At 35.0% G+C, this 26914-nt stretch overlaps 1 protein-coding gene across 1 annotated transcript in view; it reads left to right on the forward strand.

Moving 5' to 3' along the window:
- LOC126851847 (uncharacterized) overlaps positions 1-26659 on the forward strand; it is a 43426-nt gene extending 16767 nt beyond the window's left edge. The window contains exons 3-7 of the mRNA XM_050596186.1: positions 13734-14016; positions 14628-14727; positions 22837-22956; positions 26209-26290; positions 26574-26659. Of these exons, the coding sequence (XP_050452143.1) occupies positions 13734-14016; positions 14628-14727; positions 22837-22956; positions 26209-26290; positions 26574-26659 (671 nt within the window). The remainder of the gene's footprint in view (positions 1-13733; positions 14017-14627; positions 14728-22836; positions 22957-26208; positions 26291-26573) is intronic.
- The last annotated feature ends 255 nt before the right edge of the window (positions 26660-26914 follow it).

Below are 26914 nucleotides of genomic sequence, written 5' to 3' on the forward strand. Positions count from 1 at the left end.
GATGCAGTGGAAATAAACAGATTCGATCGGAATATATTATCACACGTCTTACTTTATTAGATTACAATATGGCGAAAGGGAAGATTAAGAGGAATAGTTAACAAGTCTGCTGTATGAGAGTACAGATGCATATAAAGAGCGCGCTTATTCAACATCATCAATTACAACATCCTCACTTGATGTTGATTTATTTACTATTCTTAAACTTAATTTTTTGTTACATTTTTGTAATTTTACATTTATTAATACTTTTGTTAACTACTTTTGTTTACTACCTTTGTTATCTGTAGGCATTTCAGCAGTTGGAATGTTCTGCAGTTGGAATAATCCTTAATCTTGTCTCTAATAAAATGATGTTTCGTGTCTATGTGTTTTGTACGCGCACTATAATTCGCATTTTCACTGAAGTTAATTGTACTACGATTATCACAATATATTTTTGTAGGCTTATTTATATTTAAGCCTATCTCTTTGACTAAACCTAGAAGACACATTATTTCTTGAATTGCGTTGGCTAAATATAAGGCCATGTACTCAGCCTCTGTTGTTGATAAAGCGACAGTGAGTTGTCGCTTGCTGTTCCAGCTGATTGCGGCGCCTTGAAGTGTAAATGAATATCCAGTCATTGATTTATGTTCATTCAAGGCGGAGCCCAATTTACATCTGCATATTTGATAATCTTCTGCTGCTTTGCTGTATTCCAAACCGAGATTGACAGTCCCTTTCATGTATTTTAATATTCTTTTTATTGCTGTTCAGTGTTCCTTTCTAGGGTTGAAATTAAATTGGCTGATCGTCTCGACTGCGTGGATTAGATCAGATTTCGTCTCTTGACATGCGTAGATTATTGATCCAACTGCATTTTAATATGGAACATTACGCATTTCGTCAATTTCTTGTTGTGAAGTTAGTGATAGTGATTAGTCTTTGGTGAGGACATTTCCGGCTTCAAGAGATATTGCAGTTATTCATGTTAAATTTCTCGAGAATTTGATATGTATTGAGATCCAGCTAAATTTTTTTGCTTGATTGATTTCTTGTAATTCGGATCCCAAGACAATTTGTAGCTTCGCCAAAATCTTTTATTTCAAATTTCTCAGAGAGCTTTTTACATATGATTTTCCTGTAACTTTGACAATTAGTAAATATTAATAAATCATCTACATAAGCTGCTATTACTATATTACTAATTTACTATATTACTATATTACTAAATTACTATATTATTTTTATCAATGAAATAGTATATGCACTAGACATAATTAAGAGTCTAATGTTTCGTTGAGGTTTACGTTCCATGCTTGACTACTCTGTTTCAATCCAGATCGCCTTATTTAACTAACAGTCTTCTTTTGTTGCTACTACGAATCCTTCGGGTTGTTAGAGATAAATTTCTTCCTGGAGAAAGGCAGTGATCACATTCATGTGATACACATTAACATTTCTTTGAGCGGCCAAGAGCAAATAAAAGTCGAATATAGCTGTATCGGACTACGGGTGCGTATATTTCTTCATAGTCGAATCCTCTCTTCTGTGCATATCCTTTTGCAACCAATCTGGCCTTATATTTTATTTTCACTAGAATTAGTTTTTGTTTTGTACACCCATTTACATTTTATGGCTTGTTTGTTGGGTAGTAATTTTTGTAAAAACTACGTGTCATTTTTGATTAGTGACTTGATCTCTTCTTCCATTACTAGCATCCATTTCGATGCATCTAGATGATCGAGAGCATTTTCAAATGTTAATGGATCGGTAGCTTCTTGAATTGCCGAATAGATTACATCATCATCTAGGCTTCTGGGTTTTCTGGCTTTTCTTGACCTATTGGATCTTCAAAGTTTTCTTGAGATTGGTTGCAATGTACAATAATTAATAGTTCTTCCTCGAAACTCTTCCTTCAGTATCATTTTCTTCTTGTTATATTGCTTTATCGTGTAATCTTTCATTTAAAGGTACATCGATATCAAGATTGCTCTAGATTGGTACGGATATCATCGGTTTTAGTGGCTCTAGTCTAAATCTGTAACTGTGAATCAGAAAGTTAAACGATTATATTATCATTATCTTTGTAATTGTAAGTTAATATGTTTTGATGAGAAAATTTTGTTTTGTACATATATATGTTTACTGATTACGCTTATATAAAAACATGTATACATATACGAACATTGCCTGATATTGCTTCTCGATGTCTCGTTCCTAGAATTTCAAATATACACGGCATTATTTTCTGACATGTCATCGATAAAAGTTGAACATACATTTAATTATTAAGGACTAATTGAGACTATTATTTGTAAGTATCCTTGCATTACAATTTTAACAAGTTCTCTCTCGTCATTTATATGTACTTCAAATATTGCTATTTAGGTTTTAAAAAAATTTTTACTTTTCTGCTTTCCAACCGTGGGGACTTAATTTATTTTCTTACGAACATTGAAACGCATATCTCAGATGACATGAGGGACTACAATTTTATTTATCGGCTGACTAATTTATTTATTATTTATTTATCGTTCTTTAAATCTGACTGACTTTAGTGTTACATAACTTTTTTCTTGCCTGACTTTATTATTATGATTTTGTTTTACAATTGATTATTATATAACATCAGTAAATGGTGATTTAATGTATTTATAAAAATCTGCGCTGAAGATGACCCGAAGAGTGAAACCGAAACGTACGCGTATATATTGTTATATATATCATTATATATTGTTATATATATTGATATATATATATGGTTAATTTGGAATAAATCATAGTTGCGCTCCAATTACCGCGCGTAGCTCGTATTGCCATTTACTTATAATTTTTATTAACAACTATTTAATTTTTGATTGGTTTTACAAATCAATATTTTCCGGAAGATATCTTAATTTTATGTCGCAACATAGGCTTAATTGAGCATTTTTACTTTCACACCCCTCATTCCATCGAAAGAATCTTGCTATTATTATTAGGATCCTACTTAACAATTGTTATTGAAATTTATATTTAATACTCTACACGAACATATTAAATTCCTTATTTATAATTCTAAATTTAACACATCCACATTTTATATCGATGCTAATGATGAAAAATTATCTTATTTTATCTTATATCCACCATCTTTTATATCCCCTCTATTTCAGAATTTTGTATTTAAAATTACTAAATATCTCAATGTTAAATTAGCGTATGAGTCTTCAAACTAAGCTGTTTTATTAAAGTCCATAAGAATTCTCTATCAAAAATGTTTCAGTAATGTTGTTTACAAAATCAACTGCAACAATTGTAATGCGTCTTATGTAGATCAAACGAGTAAAAGATTGCAAACCAGAATAAACGAACATTGCAATCATATATGATGGAATGCATCTAACAACTCAGTCAGTACTGATCATAGACTCGAACTAAATCATGATTTCCAATGGAATAGCATCCTGGAAGAGATCCTGAACAACGAATCATTTCGAAATAAACGCTTGATTTTATCAGATGCTTTTTATTAAGAGACAAAAAACTACTCTAAATTTGCAGACTGATACGAAATATTTGTATCATACTTATTGCAAGAAAGAGACTCTCGAAGATTTGATATCAGCGCTTTGAATATTTGTATACAACACACTTGACTTAATGTTTATATATACATATTATTGTTTTCATTCTCGAGATATACGTCAGACATTAAAAGACACGTTTGAATTGTCATCGGATATACATTGTTACCCTACTCAGTTTGCTCGTATACAGTAATTATTTTATCTCTTTTATATTTACTTTTTTTATATCTAACTTTTTACATTTATACACTTAAAGCATTGACGGAACATCTTTTGTAAGTTAAATTGTATCTATTAAATGTTCCTTTTGAGGGATAGTGTTACTCTAACTCTAACTATTACAATATTTAGATATCGACATGCAGTTTATTGCTATAATATTAGACGTGAACAATAGATTTTTACCTATCCTATCTCTAACTCCACGGTCTTTCAACCACGGAGAAACACATCCCGTAGAAAAATATTGATATAAAGGTTTTCTGTTGACGTTTGATTTTTATATTTACTGGCTTGCTATGCGGCGGTTGATTCTTATTTATTTGACAGTTTTACCATTTATGTATGTATGTATGTATATGTATGTATATATGATTTATTGATTCCTCTTGGGGTTACAATCTCCTACAATTTAATTACTTACATCTATCTTAACTCTAGCTTACAATTATCTTAACTCTCATCTTACCATTCCAATCCTTCACTTCCATTCCATCTATCGATCTTCTTTCCTCCATTCCATTCTCTCTCTCTCTTTCTCTCTCTTTCTCCTTCGATCTTCATCCTACTTGATCCATTTCTCCTCCTCTTCATTCTCTATCCATTCCTAATTCCTTCATTCCTCTCCTCTCATCCTCTTCCACCCTTCTCAACATCTCCTCCATCTCTCCATCTCCATTCCATCTTCCATTTCCATGTTCCATCTCTTCCACTCCTCATCCTTCCATTCCATCCTTCATTCCATTTCCCAACCTATCCTTTCCATCCTTTCCCCCCAGTCACTCTTCAGATACTCTGGTATCCCACTCCCCTTGATTTCTCCGTAGCACTTGTATCTTGACCCTTCTATCCTTTCCCATCTTTCCTTTTTATCCGTCTCTATGTCCTTTTTCACAAAATAGCCGAAGTCCAGCACTCCTGCCGACCTTTTCGCTTCTATCTTCATCACGCCCATACCTCTATCTTCAAAGAACCCACATCTTTCTTCTTCCCACTTCGACAAATCCTTCTTCTTCTTACACCTCTCCCTCAATTCCTCTTAACATCTCCTCGCAATCCCACTCCCCCTATCTTCCTCCAATCTTTTCTCGAACCCCCACGCCCTTCTCCCGGCCATACCTCTTAATTTCTCTCTCTGTAATCCCTCCCTTACCATATAGCCCGGCGTTCCCCATTCCACTCCTAACACGCATCTTAAGTATCTTTCTTGTAGCCTCTCCAACTCCTTCCTCTCTCTCCAGCCCCAGATTTCCACCCCATACCCCATCACCGTCCACATCAGTTTATCGAAGAGCCATAATCTTCTTCCCCAATCATTCTTAAATTTCTTTTTTCCAATTCCCCAAACCTGACCCATTACGGCAGCACCCTTCCTTAACCTATCTCTATCTGCTTTCTGTTCTTCATTCTTCTGCATTACATAACCCAAGTAAGTAAATTCTTTTACCTGCTCTATCACCTTCCCTTTCTATCTCCAACTTACATTTCTTTCTCTTCCTCCTCCTTTCCTGAATCTTAAGATTTTCGACTTTCTCACATTTAACTCCAATCCCTTCTTTTCCAGATAGCCCTCTAACCTTTCTATAATATTACTCATTCCATCCTCCTTCTCCGCAATCAAAACCACATCATCCGCGTATGCCAAGGTGTAAATCTTCATCCTCCCTAATTTAACCCCTCCTCATCCTTCTCTGCTCATTACCTACTCCATATCTGCTGTCACCAAATTAAATAAGTGAGGGCTCAATGGACGAGCCTTCCAAACCTTATTACATATTCTCCACACCCATTCCTCCAAGTTCTCCCTTCCGTACTTCCACACCTCCGCCGGAATTCCATCCATCCTTACCGCTTTATTATCCTTCTGTCTTCCAATCGCTGACCTTATATCATTCCTACTTATGCTCTCCTCCTTATCCATCCTAATTCCTGCCCCCTATCCTATCACTACTCTAGCCCCCCCCCAATTTCCATTCCATCCACTCCTCCATTGCTATATCTTCATTCACCTTCCACCTTCTCCTTCTTTCCCTATTCACTATCTCCCCTATCCTTCCCTTCTGTCTTCATTTCTCTCATTCCTCTTCCATCTTTCCTTCTCTTCCTTCCTCTCCTCTTTCCTTCCATCTCTCTTCCTTCCTATCCATCCTTCCATCATCTCTTCCTTCTTCCATTCCATATCCTTCCATTCCACTCTACTTCCATTTCCTCTCTTTCCCTCTTGCGTCCATTCATTTCCTTTCTCTCCTTTCTTTCCCTTTTCTTCCCCACCCAAACTATGATTGGATGATCTGAATCCATTATCTCCATCCATCTTCCATCTTCATCTTCCGTCTCCATTCCATTCCATTCCCCATTCCTCCATTCCATCCATTCATCCATTATCCACTTCTATCCATCCTGCTCCTTTCTCTTGTTATTCTTTGTCCTTCGACCTTCTTCCCAATCCCTCCTCTTCATGCCCTTCTATTCTCCCCTCTTCCACCTGTTCTTGCGTTCAAGTCCCCAATCCATATTCTATTCTCTTCCTTCTCTCCATTCCATTCCTCCATATCCTCTCTTCCTATCCCTCCACTCCACTTCATTTCCATTCCATTCTCTTTTGTCTTCCTTCCTTACCTTCCATTCCTTTCTTATTCCATCCATCCCTCCATTGCCCTCCCTTCTTCCTCTTCCACTATTCCTTCCATCTATCCATCCTTTCCATCCATCCACTATCCATCTCCTTCCATTCCATCCCTTCCATTCCATTCCATCCCTTCCATCCTCTTCCCCCTTCCATTTCCATTCCATCTTTCCATTCTTCCTCCTTATCCCACCTCCACCATTTCTCATCTATTCTTATTTTTCCATACCCTATCCAAACCTTCCTTCCCTTCTTCTCCTTCATCCTTCATCCCTTCTAAACTCCATCTCATTTTCCTTTCCTTCAACATCCAATCCTCCAAAATTCTTTCCTTCCTACCTTTCAAAAGTTTTTTCCTATTCCAAACCTCTCTTCTTTGATCCTCACTTTTCAACCTTACTACAACCATTTCCCTTCCTCCCTCTACACCACCACCTATCTTTCTCACTTCTTCCATTCCTCCATTCCTCCATTCCTTCATCCATTCCTCTCTCCTTCCTTTCCTCCCTTTCTCTTCCTTCCATTCTTTTACTCCCTATTCCTTCCACTCCTTTCCACTCCCCGATATCACGATTTTCTATTTTTTCTATTTTCCCCTCCAACCCTTTAATACGACTTGTTAGCTCTTCTCTTTTTTCTTTCCATTTCTTTTCATTTTTTCTAAACTCTCTTCTTATTTTTTCTATCTTCTTATTTACCCTTTCCCCTTGCTCTTTGATTCCCTCCTTAACCTCCTTTCATCTTTCTAATTTCTTCCCTCTACAACCCCTTCATGCCTCTCATTTCATTCATTAACTCCTCATTTTCTAATTTCCAGCTTTTCATCAAATGCTGTAACTCTCCTTCTCCCTCTATTCATCCTAACCCCGCATCTTTCATTACTCCCGATTTTTTCTTACTTCTTAACACATCCTCTTCTCCCTTCCCCAACATCGGCACCTTTTTCTTTTCGATAGCTCTTCTACATTTCCGTAACTACCTCTCCTTTCCTCTCCTTCTTTCTTGGCGAACTGCGCCATCTTGTTTTCCACTCTGCCTCCATCCGACTTCCATCTGTATCCACTTACCTTCTCACTGCTATCCTGCCACTCCTTACCTCTTCCATTCCACTCCCTTCCTCCACTCCATTCACCTCCATCCACATCCATATCCATCGAATCTTTCCAGTTTCCATTTCCATTATTCATTTATTCCATTTATTTATTTCCATTTATTCTCATTCCATTCTCATTTATTCCATTACTCATTTATTTACTTACTCATTTATTTACTTACTCATTTATTTACTTACTCATTTATTTACTTTCTAATTCATTTACTTACTCATTTATTTACTTACTCATTTATTTATTTACTCATTTATGTATTTATTTATTTATTATTTTGTATTTATTTATTTGCGATTTTTGATTTATTATGTAAAAGCTGCTTATTCATTTTGTTTTGCGCTGAAGAAAGACAAAAAAGACCGAAACGTTCGCTACATTAGATTTTATCTACATTATATTATCTACATAATTTTCTATTGTCAATAAATTTAATTGCGTCCTACACATTGCATTAGTTCCTGATTGCTTACTATAATTACGTTTCTTGTTGACTAACGTTTTGAAGCTTTACTGATTAATTTGTTGATGTTTAAATTTTTATTTTGATGCACGATTTATTATGTAAGCGGCTGTAACAAGCTGCCATAATTAAAGCCGCTTTCAAAATTTCTTGTCCAGTCCAGCATCTGCAACATTTGATATTTTCAACCAGAATCCGATTCATTTTTTTTTCTGCATCATTCTGCTGTGGATTGTACGGAATTGACGTCTGACGTATTTCATTTTTTCGTAGAATTTCTTTCATGTGACGAATTCGTTCCCATTATCCGTTGTAAGACATTTGATTCATTTGTTTCATATATGCTTTGATCTTCTTAAATGTTTTCTGTCCTTTGTCCTTGGTGGACTTTTTTTGAGTTGTCAATAAATATGAGCATGTAGCAGGTTCTTTCTTCTTCGATTTATTTTCCATTGGTCTACACAAGTCAAAGTGTATTAGATCCAGCAATCTTTCAGCTCGTTTGCCTTGTTTGTTAAATTTTTGCTTGGCTTGTTTTCCTTTAGCAAATTTCCTGTTTTTCTCCTTTGAAATTAATTTCAATTGTTGCATGATCTCTCAATTAAATCATATAATCGGGATTTTTGTGACCGAGACGTCTGTGCCAAATTCTGTCATCAATGTATTGCATGAAATGTAATGCTTGCTTCTTTGATTTAGCTAATCTGTAAATATCATCTTGTAGAATTTCGGTAATTAATATTTCAGAATTCTTATCTGGAATTTTACAACCATCGCCATCAAATATAATCTTGTTACCCTGTTTCGTTATTTTACTTACGGAGAGTAAATTGGCAGACCTGGAATGTATAATACTTTCTTTGCACAAATATCTTTTTTCTGCTTATTGTTGCTTACTTCCACTACAACATTTACATTTCCTTTAAGAGGCAGACGTTTTTGATTCGCCACAACGATATTTTGTTAAAGGAATGTTTTTTGCATGTCACAGAACCAGTTGCGATTCATTAACATATAAGCTGATGCTCCAGAGTCCATTTATTTTGGTTAGTAATTCTTGTTGAGTGTAATGCGTAGAATGTTCTGAAGTCCTCTGTCTCAGCTTTATTGGATTTTGATATTCTTTCTTTTCGCTTCCAGTAATCTGCTGCTAAATAGATCGATTCGTTGCATTCGTAACAGCATAGACCTTTTTTGTTCATTTTCTTGCGCTGACATTGTTGGTTATGTACCTTTGAGTAGAAGTTGATTCATTACCTTCATTGTGAATGTTCTTTTTTCATTTTACATCTTATAGCAGTTTAGTTTTTATTGCGTCTCTTATGATAAGAGTTCCAGAATTTACAAGTCCCATAATAATCTGGTTTATATTCTTCTGGCAAGCTTGTTAAAAGTAGCGTTCAAATCCATTCATCTCCCATTTTGAAACCTATTTTTGTTAGTTTTTGCGCCATTATCACGTTTACGTTATCACCGTTATCATATTTACATAATCGTTAACAAATGCACAATTTGTGAGCTGGACGATAATGAGAATAGTTCTACGATTGATAAGGCCTGTGTCTTCGGCTTTCTTTAGTTTTTCCTCAGTTGCAGTTTCGTGTCTTGTACATGCATGTAATTAAATGGATCCAAAAAAAGTATTACTTTGCTCGAGCGCGCGTTACACGTTTATGATCGATAAGTATCGTATCTCCCGGTAGGGCTTCTATGCCTAAAGATCTTCATGGTGCAAGTAGGCTTTCATAGCAAACTTCCACTATAATTTTTACGGCCTTGTAATTTTTCCAACTATAGCGTAGAATTAGAATTCCCGGCGCTATGCGACATATCCGTCTTTTTGCTTATGCATACACGGTCTACTTTTTTACTGCGATTTTTAAAAAAATGGTATTTCTCACGGAAATATTCTTTTTGTTTTCTATACTTATCAAGCCTTTTTTTCTGCGGTACCTTCGTGGCCCATAATGGATGCAGTGAAAATAAACAGATTTGATCGGAATATATGTACCACATGTCTTACTTTATTAAATCACAGTATGGCGGAAGAAAAGATTAAGAAGAGTAGTTGACAAGTAGACCATATGAGAATGTGGATATATATACGAAGAGCGTACTTATCCAACATCATCAATTACAGCAAACATATATGCATCTGTAAAATTCAGTTTTATTGCACTTATATAACATTGATATATATAAGTGTTTATTGAGATTAAATATATATTATGGTCTTTAATAAATGTCAATTTATTTTATTATTCTATATAAATGGCTAAAGACTGTAAGTCCTGCTGAGTTTCTGCTGCTAATCTGTCGATAAATTGCACACGTGCAGATCTTGTTCGGTTTCTGCCCCCAATTTGATATCAAGTGATATTAACAGATTTCGCTCACAAGGAGAGGTCGCAGCTGACTCTTCACCGATTTTAATCTCCTTTTTTGTGATGAATCTACATTAAATATATTTAAGCCGTGTGAGCTTTTCGTCCAATGCGCCCTTTAAGTAATATTTTTTTATATTTAAAATTTGGAGAAATTTTAATGTAGGTCGTAAAGCATAAAGAAAGACATATTCGAGCAGTACCGTATGGCACAGAGCATAAGCAAGAGCCAGTAATAACGAGAATCGGGTTCAAAACCTGCGTCCTCAACATCTTTTTCATTTTTAAAAATTTTTAAAAAATTATTTTATATGTAAATGTAATATTATTTATTACGTAGTATTCTTTATTAAAAAAATTAATATTTGATATATATTGGATATGCATATCTTTTTATATATTTGCCTACATAAAATTATGAAATGTGATATAATTGTGAAAAATGCAATATTTTTACAGAGAAATATTTATACTTTTATTTTTAAATATGTATACATTTTCTAATAAATTAAATTTTCTTAAATAATATAGTAATATAACATAAAAATAATATAATGTAATAATATAGTAATATAGTAATATAGTAATATTAGAACACGTTTCATAAACATCCGAATTCGAGTTTTTTACCTGCCCATACAAATAAAAAGAGAAAGCGAAGGATGGTTACGAAGGCCTAAGGGGGAAGAGTAGGGGTTTTAAGGTTCTATAAGGGCTCTGACGGTTAGAAAACCAGTCACAATTATGTCATATTTCATAATTTTATGCAGGCAAATATATAAAAAGATATGCATATCCAATATATATCAAATATTAATTTTTTTTAATAAAGAATACTACGTAATAAATAATATTACATTTACATATAAAATAATTTTTAAAAAATTTTTTTAAATGAAAAAAAGTTGTTGAGAATGCAGGTTTGAACCCGGTTTTCGTTATTACTGGCTCTTGCGCTTATGTTCTGCGCCATCTGATACTGCTCGATAATTGCAACGTCCTGCCAATTTTAAAAACTATATTTTAGCTAGTAATTAAGTACCGCTTTTATCCCTGCAAAATACCTATGGAATAATTATGTAATCCATTTGCTTTTATTTTAATTGTTAACTAATTTTATTAATCGCTTATTATTTTAGTTCCATATGGTTATTTAGCCTAAAAACCGAATATATTTTAATCCTTTTAGTAATAATAATCGATGGCGCAAGGAATTAAGAATTCCTTGGATCGACGAATCAGGAAACATTATTTAGAACTAGCTAGTTGTACAGCAGTGACTTTCTAGAACTAACCTGCTGATTACTTTAAGAACGGACTTGCGAGCGAGTTTCATATTCGATAATATCGATACTAATATCTAACTTTTAAGATTTTAATATTTAATCATACAGACAAATATATATTTAATAATTACTCATTCTTAAATTGAGGAGTAAATGCGCCGTACTTTATGGAATCATAAAACGTATATAATAATAATTTGTTGACTATGATTTGTTGAATATTTATAATTATTTTATCCAAAACAACACATATAAAACTTTCAATACTATATCCAATACAATTATACCTTATAAATAATTAAAATCATATTAATTAAAACAGGTTATTATATAATGCGCGAATGCTTCCATAAAGAAACGATTTTAATAAAATTAATATGCTTTATTGTAGTATCGACCAAGCGACCATAAATATAAATTTAAGAGGCTTATATTCTATGGAATCATAAATTATATACATTGCATATAATACATATAAGTTATCTAAAAAATCTATATTTTTAAAATATAGAATGCCACAACTTTATTTAAATTGCCAACTTGTTATCAGAACTGAAATAAATAGAACAAATGAATACTATTATTTAAAACACAACTCAATCCTTGAACCTAGTTGCCGAGCGCTAATTACGGTGCCCCTGGCGACATTCGACCTCTTTTCTAAACCTTCCCTTTCTATCAGAAATTTAGAGTCATAATATAATTAAGTATTGATATTAAATGAAAGACCTTATTCTTTAGACAATTCCCATAATAAATTAATTCGATCTAACTAACTCTCTATTATTTAGTGTCCACAATTTGTTAACTATCCTTAATTTCTATTATAATGTTCCTTTTCAAATCTTAATTCTCTAACTCTTACGGTTTCTAATTAATATATATATATATATATATATATATATATATATATATATATATATCTTAAGTAACAAACCCCTTACATATGGTGAACCCGCAATACAGCGGACTTGCCGCTAAAACGCAACCATAATCGATATCTTTCTTTTATTATAATATTAAAAGTCTATTCTTTAAATCTGATTAACCTTCGAATTACATATACCTAGTTGCGTCCATATCCCTAAAATACCTAGTGAAACTTCCTAGTAACCAAATAGTTCCGCGCCTACATCATTCCCCTAGATCCACTAGATTAGTCCTAGCTCTCGGCGTCCCTGGGGTATAGCCGGTGGAAGCAGGTTGCCCTATAAAAGTAGAGAGCAATCTTTTTCTCACTAACTGAGGTATAGAGAGAAAAAGAGCGTCGCTGAGACGTAACAATAATATGTCTTTCTTTATGCTTTACAACCTTCATTAAAATTTCTCCAAATTTTAAGTATAAAAAAATATTACTTACAGGGCGCATTGGATAAAAAGCTTTTACAGAGCTTAAATATATTTAATGTAGATTCATCACAAAAAAGGAGATCAAAATCGGTGAAGAGGCAGCTGCGACCTCTCCTTGTCAGATTTCTGCCGTCAATCTGTTGTCATATTCTGTGGGCTATGCTGGCAGATTACATTATAAAGCGGGGTGCACACACTTTTGCATAAGCGCATAACCATAAACATAAAGAAATTGATTAGTCCATAAATATATATAAGAAAATGAACCAATCAATTTCCTTATGCTTATAATTATGCGCTTATGCAAAAGTGTGTGCTCCCCGCTTTAATATGAACATGAGTTAATGCCAATTTGCTAACAACTTCTGATATTCTATTGCCAATTTGCTAACATATGCGTATATTTTGTTATTAAATCCCTATGCCATTCAAATGACTAAAATATGTAGATAATATCTTTAAATCAAACAAAAAGCTAAATTAAATTAAATTAAACTTATTAAATACTACTCATATAATATGAATGAGAAATAATACGTACACTTTCACATATATAATCTGTAAATAAATTTGCATAAAAAATTATCAGTACAATGTCCGCATGAACTATGTCAGGCAGTGTATGTAGATAGTATCAACACACACAGCATACACGCGCGCGTGCGCATTTTACATATATAAGATAAGTTCATCATAAATACATTATAAAGACGATGCAAAATAAAATACAACATAATGTATATAGTGATATCCGGCAATTTTTCGTATGAGTTACCATACCCGATTCATCCCTTCTTCGAGATCAAGGATATGCGCATTTATTTATGCATTTGTGTGTACTTGCTACTGGCCCTGCTACTTATAATATGCGGTTATGCTGGACCAGATGCTTTCGTACTCAGTATGACACTTCATATTTGTGGTCAATTTGCTGCATTATCATACAAAATTGATAATTTGTTAAAAGATCGTGAAAATTATCATCGTCATATTACTAGCATCGTAGTAAGACATCACCTTCTAATAACGTGAGTCCCCATTTTATTTATCCTTTGCATGCACACATTATCTTATAAAATAACATTTTTTAAGATTATCACAATATACAATGGAACTTCGAAATGGTACACATAGAAAGTGGATAGTATCCCTTCCATACGTACTAAAATCATAAAAATAAAAGTCAAGTAAAAATAATTTTGCATTTTTAAATAAAAATCCTTATTTCTATTACATATTTTATAATTAATGAGACTGAATCGAATGATGAAATTCTCTTAAGCGTATTCAAAAGAGAAAAAGAAAAAATAAAAATACAGAAAATTTAACTACAAAAATCAGATCTCTAATCCGATTTTTAGTTTTTGTTTAATTTATGTCATTATATATTAATAACTCAAGTTGACTTCAATCAAAAAGAACAATTAGATAAAATTATGTTTATTCGAAGCTAAACAAATAGATTAATATTTTCTATATCTTCGAGTTCATAAAATCAATAACTGTAAGTTTATAAAATTTTAAATGTTAATTTATATGATATAATACTTCTTACAATTAGATTATAATAAATAATTTAGCTTAATATTAGCAATAATGAGATCATATTTTACAATTTGAACAATGCAATTTATTCCAGATTAGCAGAGATTTTGGAAAATAATTTTAATATGATATTTCTTCAGCAAAGTTTGGGAACTGTTTTCTTGCTCTGTTTAACTTCGTATCATATAATTGCGGTGAGTACAATGATATTTGAACACAGGAAATATTATGATATGTTTCATGAAATTCTTAAAAATTTATGTTTAAAAAATTTTAAAATTAATAAAACATTATGTTTACATTTTTACAATTTCATTATGGGAAAGAGACAGAGAAAGAAAAAGAAAGAGAGAAAAGAAACTATATTGTATATTTGTATGTATACGTGTGCACGCGCAACAGCATTTTTGAAATATTTGTAAATTATTATTTATTAATATTATTATTTGAAAATTATTAATTTGTAATTATTTTTTTTTAGAAAAAATTATAAGTTGTAATAACTTTTCGGAGTAAATATTCACCATTTTCAAAAGTCAATGAATGACCTTGTCATATGTTGTCAAAGTCATAACCCTGAACAACATTCGGAAGGTTTTAGCCATTGCTCGTTTTTTTAAAAAGTAATTAACAAAAAAGTTTGAAAAATATTAGCAGTTATTTTGAGTAGATAGATAGATAGATAGATAGAATTTTATTGGTTCCCCTTAGGGTTACAATCTCTTACAATCTTATATTTAACACTTACACTATCTTAACTCTATCTTACCACTACTTAACTCTAACTTATCTTAACTTAATCCCTATCAATTCCTAACCTACCTACACACACACACGCTATTACCCTACTCCTATTTGGGACCTCCGCTTCCGGTTCATGTTTCCATTCCTCTCATACATCTCAATCTCACATCCACTCCTCTCTCTCTCTCTCTCTCTCTCTCTCTCTCCTCTCTCTCTCTCTCTCTCTCCTTCTCTCTCTCTCTCCTCTCATCTCCTTCACTCCATTCTCATTCCTCATTCTCCTCCATCATTCCCTCCCCATTCCTCCATCCCTTCCACATCTCCTTCCATCTCTTCCATCATCCTTCCACATCTCCATTCCTCCTTCCATTCCATTCCATCCTTCCACCTTCCACCTTCCATTCCTTTCCACTCATTCTTCCATTACTCTGGATCCCTCCCTTGTTTTTCCATAGAACCTATTGTATCTCGACCTATCTATCCTTTCCCATCGTTCCTTCCTATCCCTCTCCATATCCTTCTCCACAATCCTTCCTCCTCCTTCCTCCACCTCCCTCATTCCATACCTCTATCTTCATCCCATCTTTCCTCTTCCACTTCATCTCTCTTCTTCACTCTCCCTCACTCTTCCACCTCCTCCTGTCCACTCCCCCTACCTTCCTCCAACCTTTTCTCAAACCCCCATGCCCTTCTCCCTGCCCTTCCTCTTAACTTCTCTCTCTGCAACTCCTCCCTCACCATATATCCCGGCGTTCCCCATTCCACTCCTAACACCCATCTTAGATACCTTTCCTGTAACCCCTCAAACTCCTCTCTCTCTTTCCACCCCCAAATTTCTACCCCATACCCCATCACCGTCCACACCAATTTATCGAAGAGCCATAATCTTCTTCCCCAATCGTCCTTAAATTTCCTTTTTCCCAATCCCCATACCTGACCCATTACAGCCGCGCCCTTCCTTAATCTATCTCTTATCTGCGCCTCCTGTCCTCCATTTCTCTGCATTATATACCCCAGATAAGCGAATTCTTTAACCTCCTCTATCCTCCTCCCCTTCCACCTCCAGTTTACCGTTCTTACTCTCCCTCCTCCTTTCCTAAACCTTAATATTTTTGATTTTCCTATATTTAGCTCTAATCCTTTCTTCTCCAAATAATCCTCTAACCTTCCATCATACTCCTCATCCCGTCCTCCTCCTCCGCTATCAAAACCACATCATCCGCGTATGCCAAGGTAAATATCTTCATCCCTCCTAGTGTAACCCCGCCCCATCCTCCTCTTCTCATTACCTCCTCCAAATCGGCCGTTACCAAATTGAATAGGTGAGGGCTCAGAGGGCATCCTTGCCTTACTCCTCTCCCCGTCCAAAAACCTGTTCCCAAATCCTCCCCCCTCCTTACTCTGTTCCTAGTCTCTCTTAAAACATCCTCGCTCCTTCTGACCAGTCCTTCCCTCACCCCCCTCTCCCTCATCGCTTCCATCAATTTCCTCCTATCCACCGAGTCGAACGCTGCTTTCAAATCTATAAAAAATGCCACTAGTTTCCCTTTTTTCTTCCCTAACTGTCTATTCACTAAATAGTTTAGTATGAAAATGTTGTCCATTGTCCCTAACCCTTTCCTAAACCCGGTCTGATTCTGCGGTACCAAACTCTTCTTCTCCACCTCCTCATTTAGTCTACCTGCCACACCAGCATACACCTTATAAGCGTCGCGGTCAACGACACCCTCTACTCTTCCACTCTCCCCTCCCTTCTTTAATATCGGCACAATTGCTCCCTCACTCCACTCCTCTATCCATCCTTCTCCCTTCCAAACCCTATTGCATATTTTCCATACCCATTCCTCCAGGCCCTCTCCTCCATATTTCCACGCCTCCGCCGGAATTCCATCCAAACCCACCGCTTTATTATCTTTCAATCTTCCTATCGCTGATCTTATCTCATTTCTATCTATGTCCATCTCCTCATCCATCCAGATTCCTGCTCTCTGCCCCATCCACCATTCTGCCATCCACCCTTCCATTCAGACTTCCACATATCCATCCACTCTTCCATTCCTATTCCTTCCATTCCTTCCCTTCTCCTTCTTTCCTATTCCTTCTCTCCATCTTCCTTCTCTTCCTTTCCTTCTCTTCCTTCTCCTTCCTCTCCTTCCTCTCCATCTCCTCCTTCCTCCATCCTCCATCTTTCCTCCATTCCACTCCTCCTCCACTCCTTCCTTTATCCCTCTCATGTCCTCCATTCCATCTCCCCCTCCTTCATCCATTTCCATTCCTCTTCCCTCCATCCACTCCTCCTTCCTTCTTTCTCTTCCTCTTTATCCATCCATGATTGGATGGTGATCCAGTCCATTATCCACCCTGTTTATCCATCTATCCTCTTCGTCTCCATCCATCTTCGATCCATCCACTTCCCCATTCGTCCATTCCCCTCTATCCCTTTGTCCATCCATTAAATCGTCCACCACTTTCCATCTCCCTCCCTCCTATTAATTCTCTTGTCTTTCGACCTTCTCCCCATCCCTCCTTCCCTTCCAATCTCCCTCCACTGTTCTCCATTCCCCAATCCAATATTCTTCATTTCCTCCTATTCCTCCATCCATTCCATTCCACTTCCTCTCCATATCTCCTCTATTCCATTCCTCTATCCATTCCATTCCTATCCTCCACTTCCTTTCCACCCTTCCTTATTCCTATCAGCATCCCTCCATTCCCTCCCTCTTATTCTTCTTCCTCCATTCCTTCCATTTCCATCCTCTGTCCATCCTCTGTCCATCCTTCCATTCCTCCATTCCATCCATCCTCCATTCCTATCCATTCCATCCTCCATCCTTCCTCCATCCTTTCCATTCCATTTCCATCCTTCTTCCTCCTCCATCCATCTCCATTTCCATCTATCATTATCTTCCATCCATCCTTCCTTCCTTCTTCCTCCTCCTTCCTATCCTTTCTACTCCATCTCATTCTCCTTTCCTTCCATCCATTCCTCCATTCTTTCCTTCCTACCTTTCCAGTTTCTTTTATTCCAACCTCCATCTTCCTCATTTCCATTTCCTTCCACCTTCCTTCCTCCTTCCACTTCCATTCTTCCATTCCTTCCTCCATCCTTCCATTCCATCCTTCCTTCTCTCCTTCCTCTCCTTCCATTCTCTCCTTTCCATTCCTTCCTTCCATTCCTTCCATCCTATTCCATTCCACCCTCCTCCATTCCATCTTTCCATCTTTCCATTTCCCCTCTCCTCATTCCATTTTCATTTTCTCTTTCCTCCTTCCATCTCTTTCACTCCTCCATTCCTTCCATCCTCCATCCTTCCATCCTCCTCTCATTTCCATCCTTCCTCCATCCCTCCTTTCCATCTTCCTTCCATCCTTCCATTCCTTCCATCTCTTCCATTCCTTCCTTCCTTCCCCTTCTCCTTCTATCCATCCTAACCTGCCTCTTTCATTAATCCTGACTTTCCTCTTCTTGCTCTTCCTCCTCCTTCCCTATCGACTCCTCTTCCTTTTCATGAGCTCCTCCACATTCCCGTAACTCCCTCTCTTTTCTTTACCTTCTTTACATGCGAACTGTGCCATCTTAATTCCCCGCGCCCTCTATGCCGACTCTCGTCACACCTCACTAGCCGCTCTACGCTCTCCGCTATATTCTATGGCCTAATGCCACTGCTCCACACCTTTTATGCTCTTATATCTGCCCTACAACGCGCCTCCACTTTCGCTCTTCACTTCCCCGCGTTCTTTCTCACACACGCTTTCCCACCAACACACTCACTCCTCTTTCCTTCCTCACTCTAACTCCTTACTATCCACAAAATACACACGTCAACCACTTCTCCACACACCACTCGACACCGGAAACGGAAGTCCAGTTATTTTGAGTATTGAAAGGCATAACAAATAATATGTCTGTGGAAATAGTACATGCATAAATAAAAGAAAATCATTAGTATAAATCATTGATATATTGAACAATTTTTTTTTGTTAAAGCAGAAAATAGTTGATTGATTTAATGAGTATGTAGAACTTTTTATCTAATAGAAAGCATATGATTTCACATGGGTTTGCAATTTTTTGTTTGGAGCGAGGTCCATTCTATATCGCGCTGTGCTTCGGTAGCCAAACGAGGTTTATAATTATATGAATTCACATGGGTTTGCAACTTTCTGCGCTGAGCGAAGTCCATTCCATATCGGCCTGTGCTTCGGATGCAAAACGAGGTTTAAGCGTATAACTATAAGCCTCGTTTCATGTCCGAAGCACAAGATGATATGGGATGGACCTTGCTTCGCGCAGTTGCAAACCCATATGAAATCATATAATTATAAACCTCGTTTTGCGTCCAAAGCACGGGGTGATATGGGATAGACCTCGCTTCGCGCAGAAAGTTGCAACCTATGTGAAATCTTGCTATTTTTTTTTCAAGTTAAAATTAGGTTTTTGTTAAGTTAGTTTTTTTTACATGATCTGCAAACTATGGTCAATCATATAGTACAAACTAGTGACAGATTTGGCTTGACTGTGAATGTCTCCAAAACAAGTTATTGTCTTCTCAAAAACGTCAATAGCTGCACACTTGACTATCAACGAAACTCAGGTAGAGCAAGTCACCTCCTTCAAATATCTTGGGATGCTTGTCAATTATCAGTGTGATCCCAAAACGAAAATCAAGTCAAGAAGAGAGCAGGCTAGGAGGGCATTCACAGAGGAAGTTCTTTATGAGATCGGATCTCAGCTTAGGTCTCAGGATTCGCATGATCAGATGTTATGTTTTCTCCATTCTATTATATGAATGTGAGAGCTGGATCCTCGATCCCGCCATGGAAAAGAAAATTGAGGCCTTGATGCACGAGATGTACTTGTATAGGCACATATTGCGAATATCAATGCATATGGATGCAAAAAGTAACGAATAAGGAAGTTCTTCACCGAATGGCGAAACAAAAAGAGCAACTCTTCACTATAAAGGAAAGAAAAACGAAATACATCGGACATCTAATGAGAGGTGGTAGATACGAAGTGCAGTAACTGATCATTGAGGGGAAGATTCAAGGAAGAAGATCTGTTGGCAAGCGTGGCTAAAAGACATCTGATGATGGTTCGGCTGCACATCGGTGGATGTGTTCCGGACCGTTGCTCGAACTATGTTAGCGATTTGGATCACCAACCTTCGAAAGGAAACGGCGTCATAAGAAGAAGTTTTTTCGGAGGAGTGGGTGCAAGGGAAGAGGATCTACCTTCCCACGCTTACGCGTTCAATTTAGCACATATCAATCTAGTAGAGATTTATATTATAAAACATACATATTGTCTGAAAATTGCATATAATTCATGGAAATTTTTTTGTTAATAACTTTTTACTAAACAAGCAACGGCTAAAATCTTTTGAATGTTTGTCATGACCTTGACAACATATGTCAAGATCATTGACTTTTGAATAGTGATTTTGTATGAATATTTACTTTTCCTCGCAAAAAATTTGTAGGAGACAGCATTGGTTTAGTTAAAAGATATAACAAGTAAACAGTTTTACAGTTTTGATGCTTCTTTTATTATAAAATAAGAAAAAATGAAGTTTGTTTACGTTGTATTTATGTAGAGCAGATGTGGAACAAGTGTTTGTTTAAATTTATGGAATAAGTACTGGATACTTTTTTTTCTATTTCTGATTTAAAACTAAAATTTGGTTTGGGTTAGGTTATATCTTCCGGAAGTGGAACCTCCATGTAGGGAAGGCGAAATTCACTGCGTTCACGCATACACTTATTTATCGCTTATCCACACAACAATTGTGAGCTAGACCATTTTGCGCTATGAAGTATATGTGTGAACACGCATACACACACACACACACATAGTTGCGCCTGCTCTATGAGGCGGCTCCACACACACACACACACACACACATTTCCGGAAGATAATCCAAACTTATTTTTGATTCAGAACTAAGATTTATGTTTCTACGCTTCAAAATATATAAAATATGTGAGTTTTTAAAAATTTCGTGAGGTCGCCACTATATTGAAGATTTATCCTGAAAATAGGTTTGAATTGAGTTAGATTAGATTTTTTTCGGGTGGGCGTGTAGGGAAGAAAGGCTTCGTCTTTTTCCTGCCTACGTATGAGTATCATAAACAGTTTTTTCAATGAAAAAATAACAAAACATACAATATTTATACATATTTTAATATTAAGCTTCAATTTGTTATATCTCCTAAACCATTGCCCACAAATTTCTTGCGGGAAATTAGTCTGAAGAACCTTCCCTACAATATATTTACGTGGCGATAAAATCGAAAGTGTGTTACTTTTTATACAGTTTTGCCAACTTTTCTTTCATCATTTTAACAATACACCAATGCTTAATTAGCAGTTAAGCTTTTGATTGAAATATAATATTATCTTCAAATTAAATAATAAATAATATTATTAAACACTATTTACTTTCAATAGAGCTTATTATGATAACTATTAATATTTTTAAAAAATGTTAATTTCAAATTTTCTAGAAAATAACATTATATTTTAGAGACTTAGAGACTTTAATAAACGTATGAAACGTCAAAAATGCCTTCAGAAACGACCTTTTAAATAGGGGGCTTTAGTTATCATAATCGTGCTTACTATTTTCTTTGTACTAGATTGTATATTGATTCTGCATTCGCCGTGTATGTGCGAAAAATCTGGCTCGCCTGTCAACACTGATCTAAATGATCGCCTTGGACTGCACTCTTTATATTTTGATTTGCATGACATATATATTACTTGACATGTCATTAGTATTTAACGCACTGTGGCCTTCATTATATATCAAATGTAATATCATGCTTTGTTTATTTGTTTTTTTTTATTAATTTTTTTATTATTTTGCTGAAAAATAGTTGGAAAGTAAAAACGTTTTTTCTTTATATATATGTACACAGGGTGTCTGATAATAATCACTGTGTGCACATCCGTCGTAGATAGAGCAGGTTAAACTGAGAAGAAGATCCTTTACCATTTTGCAATTTTCGTAATAAATATTGAAAAATTAATTAAAGAAGATTGATCAATTCTCGTAAATATAAGCGCGCGATGAGAAAGGACGATCCAGAGATAACTAAAAAATTTGCGGTCATTAAGCGCGTGACGAAATTTTGGGAGAAGCGCTCTATAAATGACAACGAGCGGTAAATAACGATGAATTCTCGCGTCCTAGCAACCACAGATCAATGAGTTGTTTCTTTGAACTGCGTAATTATACTCACGCGAATTGGTCGATCTTAATTAATTTCTTACTCACTTTAACTCGCTCTATCTGTACACGATGGGTGAGGCGATTATTATCAGACATTCTGTATATTGTATTGTATATAGATTTAATTTCATTTTTTGTGCTTACTTTCTATACTCTGATTCTTATTTGTCACTTTTCACTTTTTGTATCTTGATTTTGCTTAGAGAGCTTTATTTATTTTTTACATTATACATTTATTTTCCGCAAATTTTGAAATGCTTAAATATGTTACTATTTAGTATTTTTTATAATTATCAAATGATGATCGATTAAATTATATTTCAGAATTCAGAATATGGCGAAAAAACTAACGTTATAGCTTTCATATTATATATTTTGTATATATGTTGTGTACTTTGTACAATTCTCGCTTATTGTTATATAGGAGAATGTCTCATCACCGAGGTAATAATAAAAAAATGGAATAATTTTTAATTTTTCTTAGTATTGAAGCATACGATATGTGTACTTACAATATTTCAAGTAAAATATTAAATGAACCATCTAATACCCAGATAACATTGATTAATTATATTGAACAAATTAATGCACTACACATGTTATTATATGTTTCTTGTACGTTTGTTAACATGAATTAAAATGCGTTATTGAATGCAGCAACATGAGATATGCAAGAAATTATCAATTAATAAAATTTCAAGAAATCAACGATCAACATATTGGTTTGTTATGTTTTGCATGTCAGCAACATGATAAGCAACATGACAGCAACTGATAGTTTGTCTTCGGCTAAAGCATCATGACGGCTACATTAAACAAAACACTACAATGAAAACAATACAAATACAATAATTGCCATTTGTATTACGCATATTTTTTCAACCAATGAAATTTTTCGATTGTAATTTGTTGTCAACAAAAATATAAAATTGTTATACGCGCATCGCAAAGAAACAGCATATATGCTAGATGCGGACCATTGAGAAGTACAAGAGGGAGCATTTAGTATTAAAGCAAATGGATGGAAATGATTATATAAATCAGCATAAAAAAAGCTCAAGATGATCGCTCAGGAACGAATTGCAGCATGACGGAAATACTGAAAGTATCTCAAATACTTGGCAATGCATTATAAAATCTGATGATCTCACAATTTACACTTAGTAATATTTTTTTAGCTTAATATTGACTCTTCTTCTCATTTATTTAGAATTGGTGATCGTGCACAAAATAATTACAGACTGCAATAAGTAATGCAATAAATGGCTGTACACGGTTCTGAAAAACGTAAAAAAAAGTGGACGCTCAAGATGGCTACGACGTACTGCCATCTGCCATATGCCTACTCTTTACTATATTCCCTCCTATTCTTCTTTAGGGCCACCGTGACTCTTCCATAACGCGTTACGTTACATTAAGTATTGATCGTAAAATATTGATCGTAAATCTAAGTTCGTACGTAATCTCAAACTTCAGTCCACGTATAAAAAAAATCGTAACATAGTGATGCGTTTATTATGTTATTTTCTTTGTATGTTGTGTGAAGTTTATGTTACGTACGAATCTAAGTTTACGATCTTTACTTAACATAACGTAAAGCGTTAGTCCGGACGTTAATCCATCTACAATAGGTGTAGTAAGCTTCAAGGCATAAAAATTGATCAATCAAACGTAAAGAATAGTGAACGTAAGAACAATGAATAATGAAACGTAAGAATAATGAATTGTTATTAATAACTTCTTTACGATTATTATATTTAAGATTTATTATACCTACTGTAGATCAAATTTTACGGAAAAGCTTGTGCGGTGTCTCTTATTCAATGGAACCAGAGGGAAAGCGGGGAAAAGGCGACGAAAGTGTTATCTGGGCGGATTATAATCTTACACTTCTTGAGTCTTTTCTAAAAGAAAAGAATAACTGATTGCAGTGAAAGAGTGACACTAGTAGAAAATATTAAATATTATTCAATGTTGAAGCGACTGAGGTTTTCATTTGACAGTAGGACGCGCTAGCTATAAGCGCCTTATATAAAGTTATATGAAGGTTAATGTCATCAGGGTTATACAGAGTGTCTGGCAAAGATTGTGTCAATGCTCGTGAGCTGGTAGAAAGTCCTTTACCATTTTGCAATTTTTGTAATAATTATTAAAATATTAATTAAAAAGAATTGAACACGCGTTTCGCGCGGCTAAACAACGAAAAGTTCTTGCGCGTATCCCTCTCGAGAATTGTCCGCGAGATTCTAAACTTTTCGTTGCTGTGCGACACTACGAAGTTCGCCGCTGTCCACCTAGAACGTACAGCCCATGGTCTAGCCGCGTAATAATCACGCGAAACGCGCGTTTATTTGCCAATCCTTTTTAATTAATATTTTAATAATTGCAAAAATTGCAAAATGGTAAAGGACTTTTCTGTTCAGTTTACTGTGTTCTATCCGCTCAAGAGCAGTTGCACAATTTTTATTGGACAACCTATATAAAGATTAAGGCTTGGACAAAGGAAATATCTGAACGGAGCCTTTTGCCGCGGGGTTGAAGATAAAGGGGTAGGATTGAAGATTCTAGTGTGACGGATGTAAGCAATCAAGATGGTGGAATATCCAATAATCGACGGCAGGATGGCAACTGAAATGATAAGAATGTTTGGTTTTCTTTTACTTCTATTTTCTGTTGCCACCCTGCTAATTTTAACCGTCGGTTAATCTAACCACAGTTGGTGAAATTGACCCTTATCCTTCCTTTATATAATCTTTTAGCTTATTCGTATGCATGCGTATGTATGTGTTTTGCTGTTCAGTTGTTACTGAGAAGTTCTTTTTTTTATTTGTCATACACGATTACACGTTGTTTTATCGCTTAGTTCAGTTCCATTTTTATTTTGAATAAGGCAGTTATACATTAATTATTTATTATCACTTCAAAAAATCCAAAAGATAATAACTCAACAGGTTATGAGTGTAAGCATGATGCTTGATAATCAATAAAATGTTTGAAAGTGAGTCGAGAAAGTTTTGAAATGATCGATAACTTGTTGTGCGGCGCGTTGAACAGAAAAGATTTTTAGGACAATGTCTAAAACAATCTTATTAAAAGATATTCTCAAGTTCAACAGAATGATTTGGATATTTAGAGTTCTGCACATTTTCAAATTTTCGAAAAAAATTATAGATGTAGTTAATGAATCAAGAGCAGCGCTAAAAGAATCCGTCGCAGAAGTTGAAGAAATAAAATTTGTCAAGAATAATTCAATAACAATGATGGTAATTTCCTCGATGATGAAGACATATTCATCCGTTACTGAGCTGTTCAATCGTAAGAAAAATGTGGAACAAGTTAATTCAGATCCATGGTCAGAAATCAGCGTCTAACAAGCTGATTTTGACTCAGAGTTTCATGAGTATCTCATGAGTACAAAATGGAATCTAGCGACTCAATGATAGAGCACGTCAAGCAGTGATAAAGCAAATGTGATTCGTGATCAAAAATCTAGCACAATAACTGAGAGATGTTGAGCTACTAATGGATGACATCACCATAATGGCTAAAATTCTTGGTAGTCTACCATCCAAGTATAATGCTTGGAAAACAGCATTGGATAGAATCAAACTGAATCAAATAGTTGACAATGAAAGGTTTATTAAAGAAAAAAGTTGATTTACCTATGATAATAAATCGAAAATGGAATATTCGCAGTTATTGCTCAAGCAAAGCCAAAATCTTTTGGAAACAGAAACAGAAAAAGACAGAAAGGAATTTAATGCAAAGAAAAAAATACGTAAATGCTTTTATTGTTGAAACGCTGGACACAAGAAATATTGTCGAAAGTAGAAGAAAGATAAGAAAAGCAAAGAAGAGAGTGGAGATTTCTTATGAAATCGTGTTTATCATAGAGAAGTCGAAAGAGTTGGTAACAAAACAATCTGCAAAACTATTAAGCCTCGCAGATTGTAAAGAAATGGATTATCGACAGCGGTGCATCTCGGCACATTAACTTCAGAAGAGATTCAGAAGAGGTTTTTCGACTTTTGTCCATCTATCGAAAAAATCATTCATTTTAGGAATGATGATTAGTGAAATGTCAAAGGTGTTGGATCGGCAACAATTGAGAAAAATGTTGATGGTGTCTGGTAAACAACAACAATAAAAGATATATTCTATGTTTTGGAATTGTAAAATTTGTTTTTGATCGGTATTGTGACATTTAAGATTTCGAAGTGCTTTAAAAAAAATACTGTCGAGATGTTAAAAGCCAAATAAATATTCGTGCAACATTTGAAACAATAAAATAATATTTTTTGTGTTTTTTTTAGAGTCATTATTCTTAAGAAATTAGATGAAGTAAATACATCACAAACAAACATCAAATAGTTATATGAGAGACTTAGACACGTAATTGTAT

This window comes from Cataglyphis hispanica, chromosome 9, assembly GCF_021464435.1.
Source record: "Cataglyphis hispanica isolate Lineage 1 chromosome 9, ULB_Chis1_1.0, whole genome shotgun sequence".
In the NCBI taxonomy this organism is placed as follows: Eukaryota; Metazoa; Arthropoda; class Insecta; order Hymenoptera; family Formicidae; genus Cataglyphis; species Cataglyphis hispanica.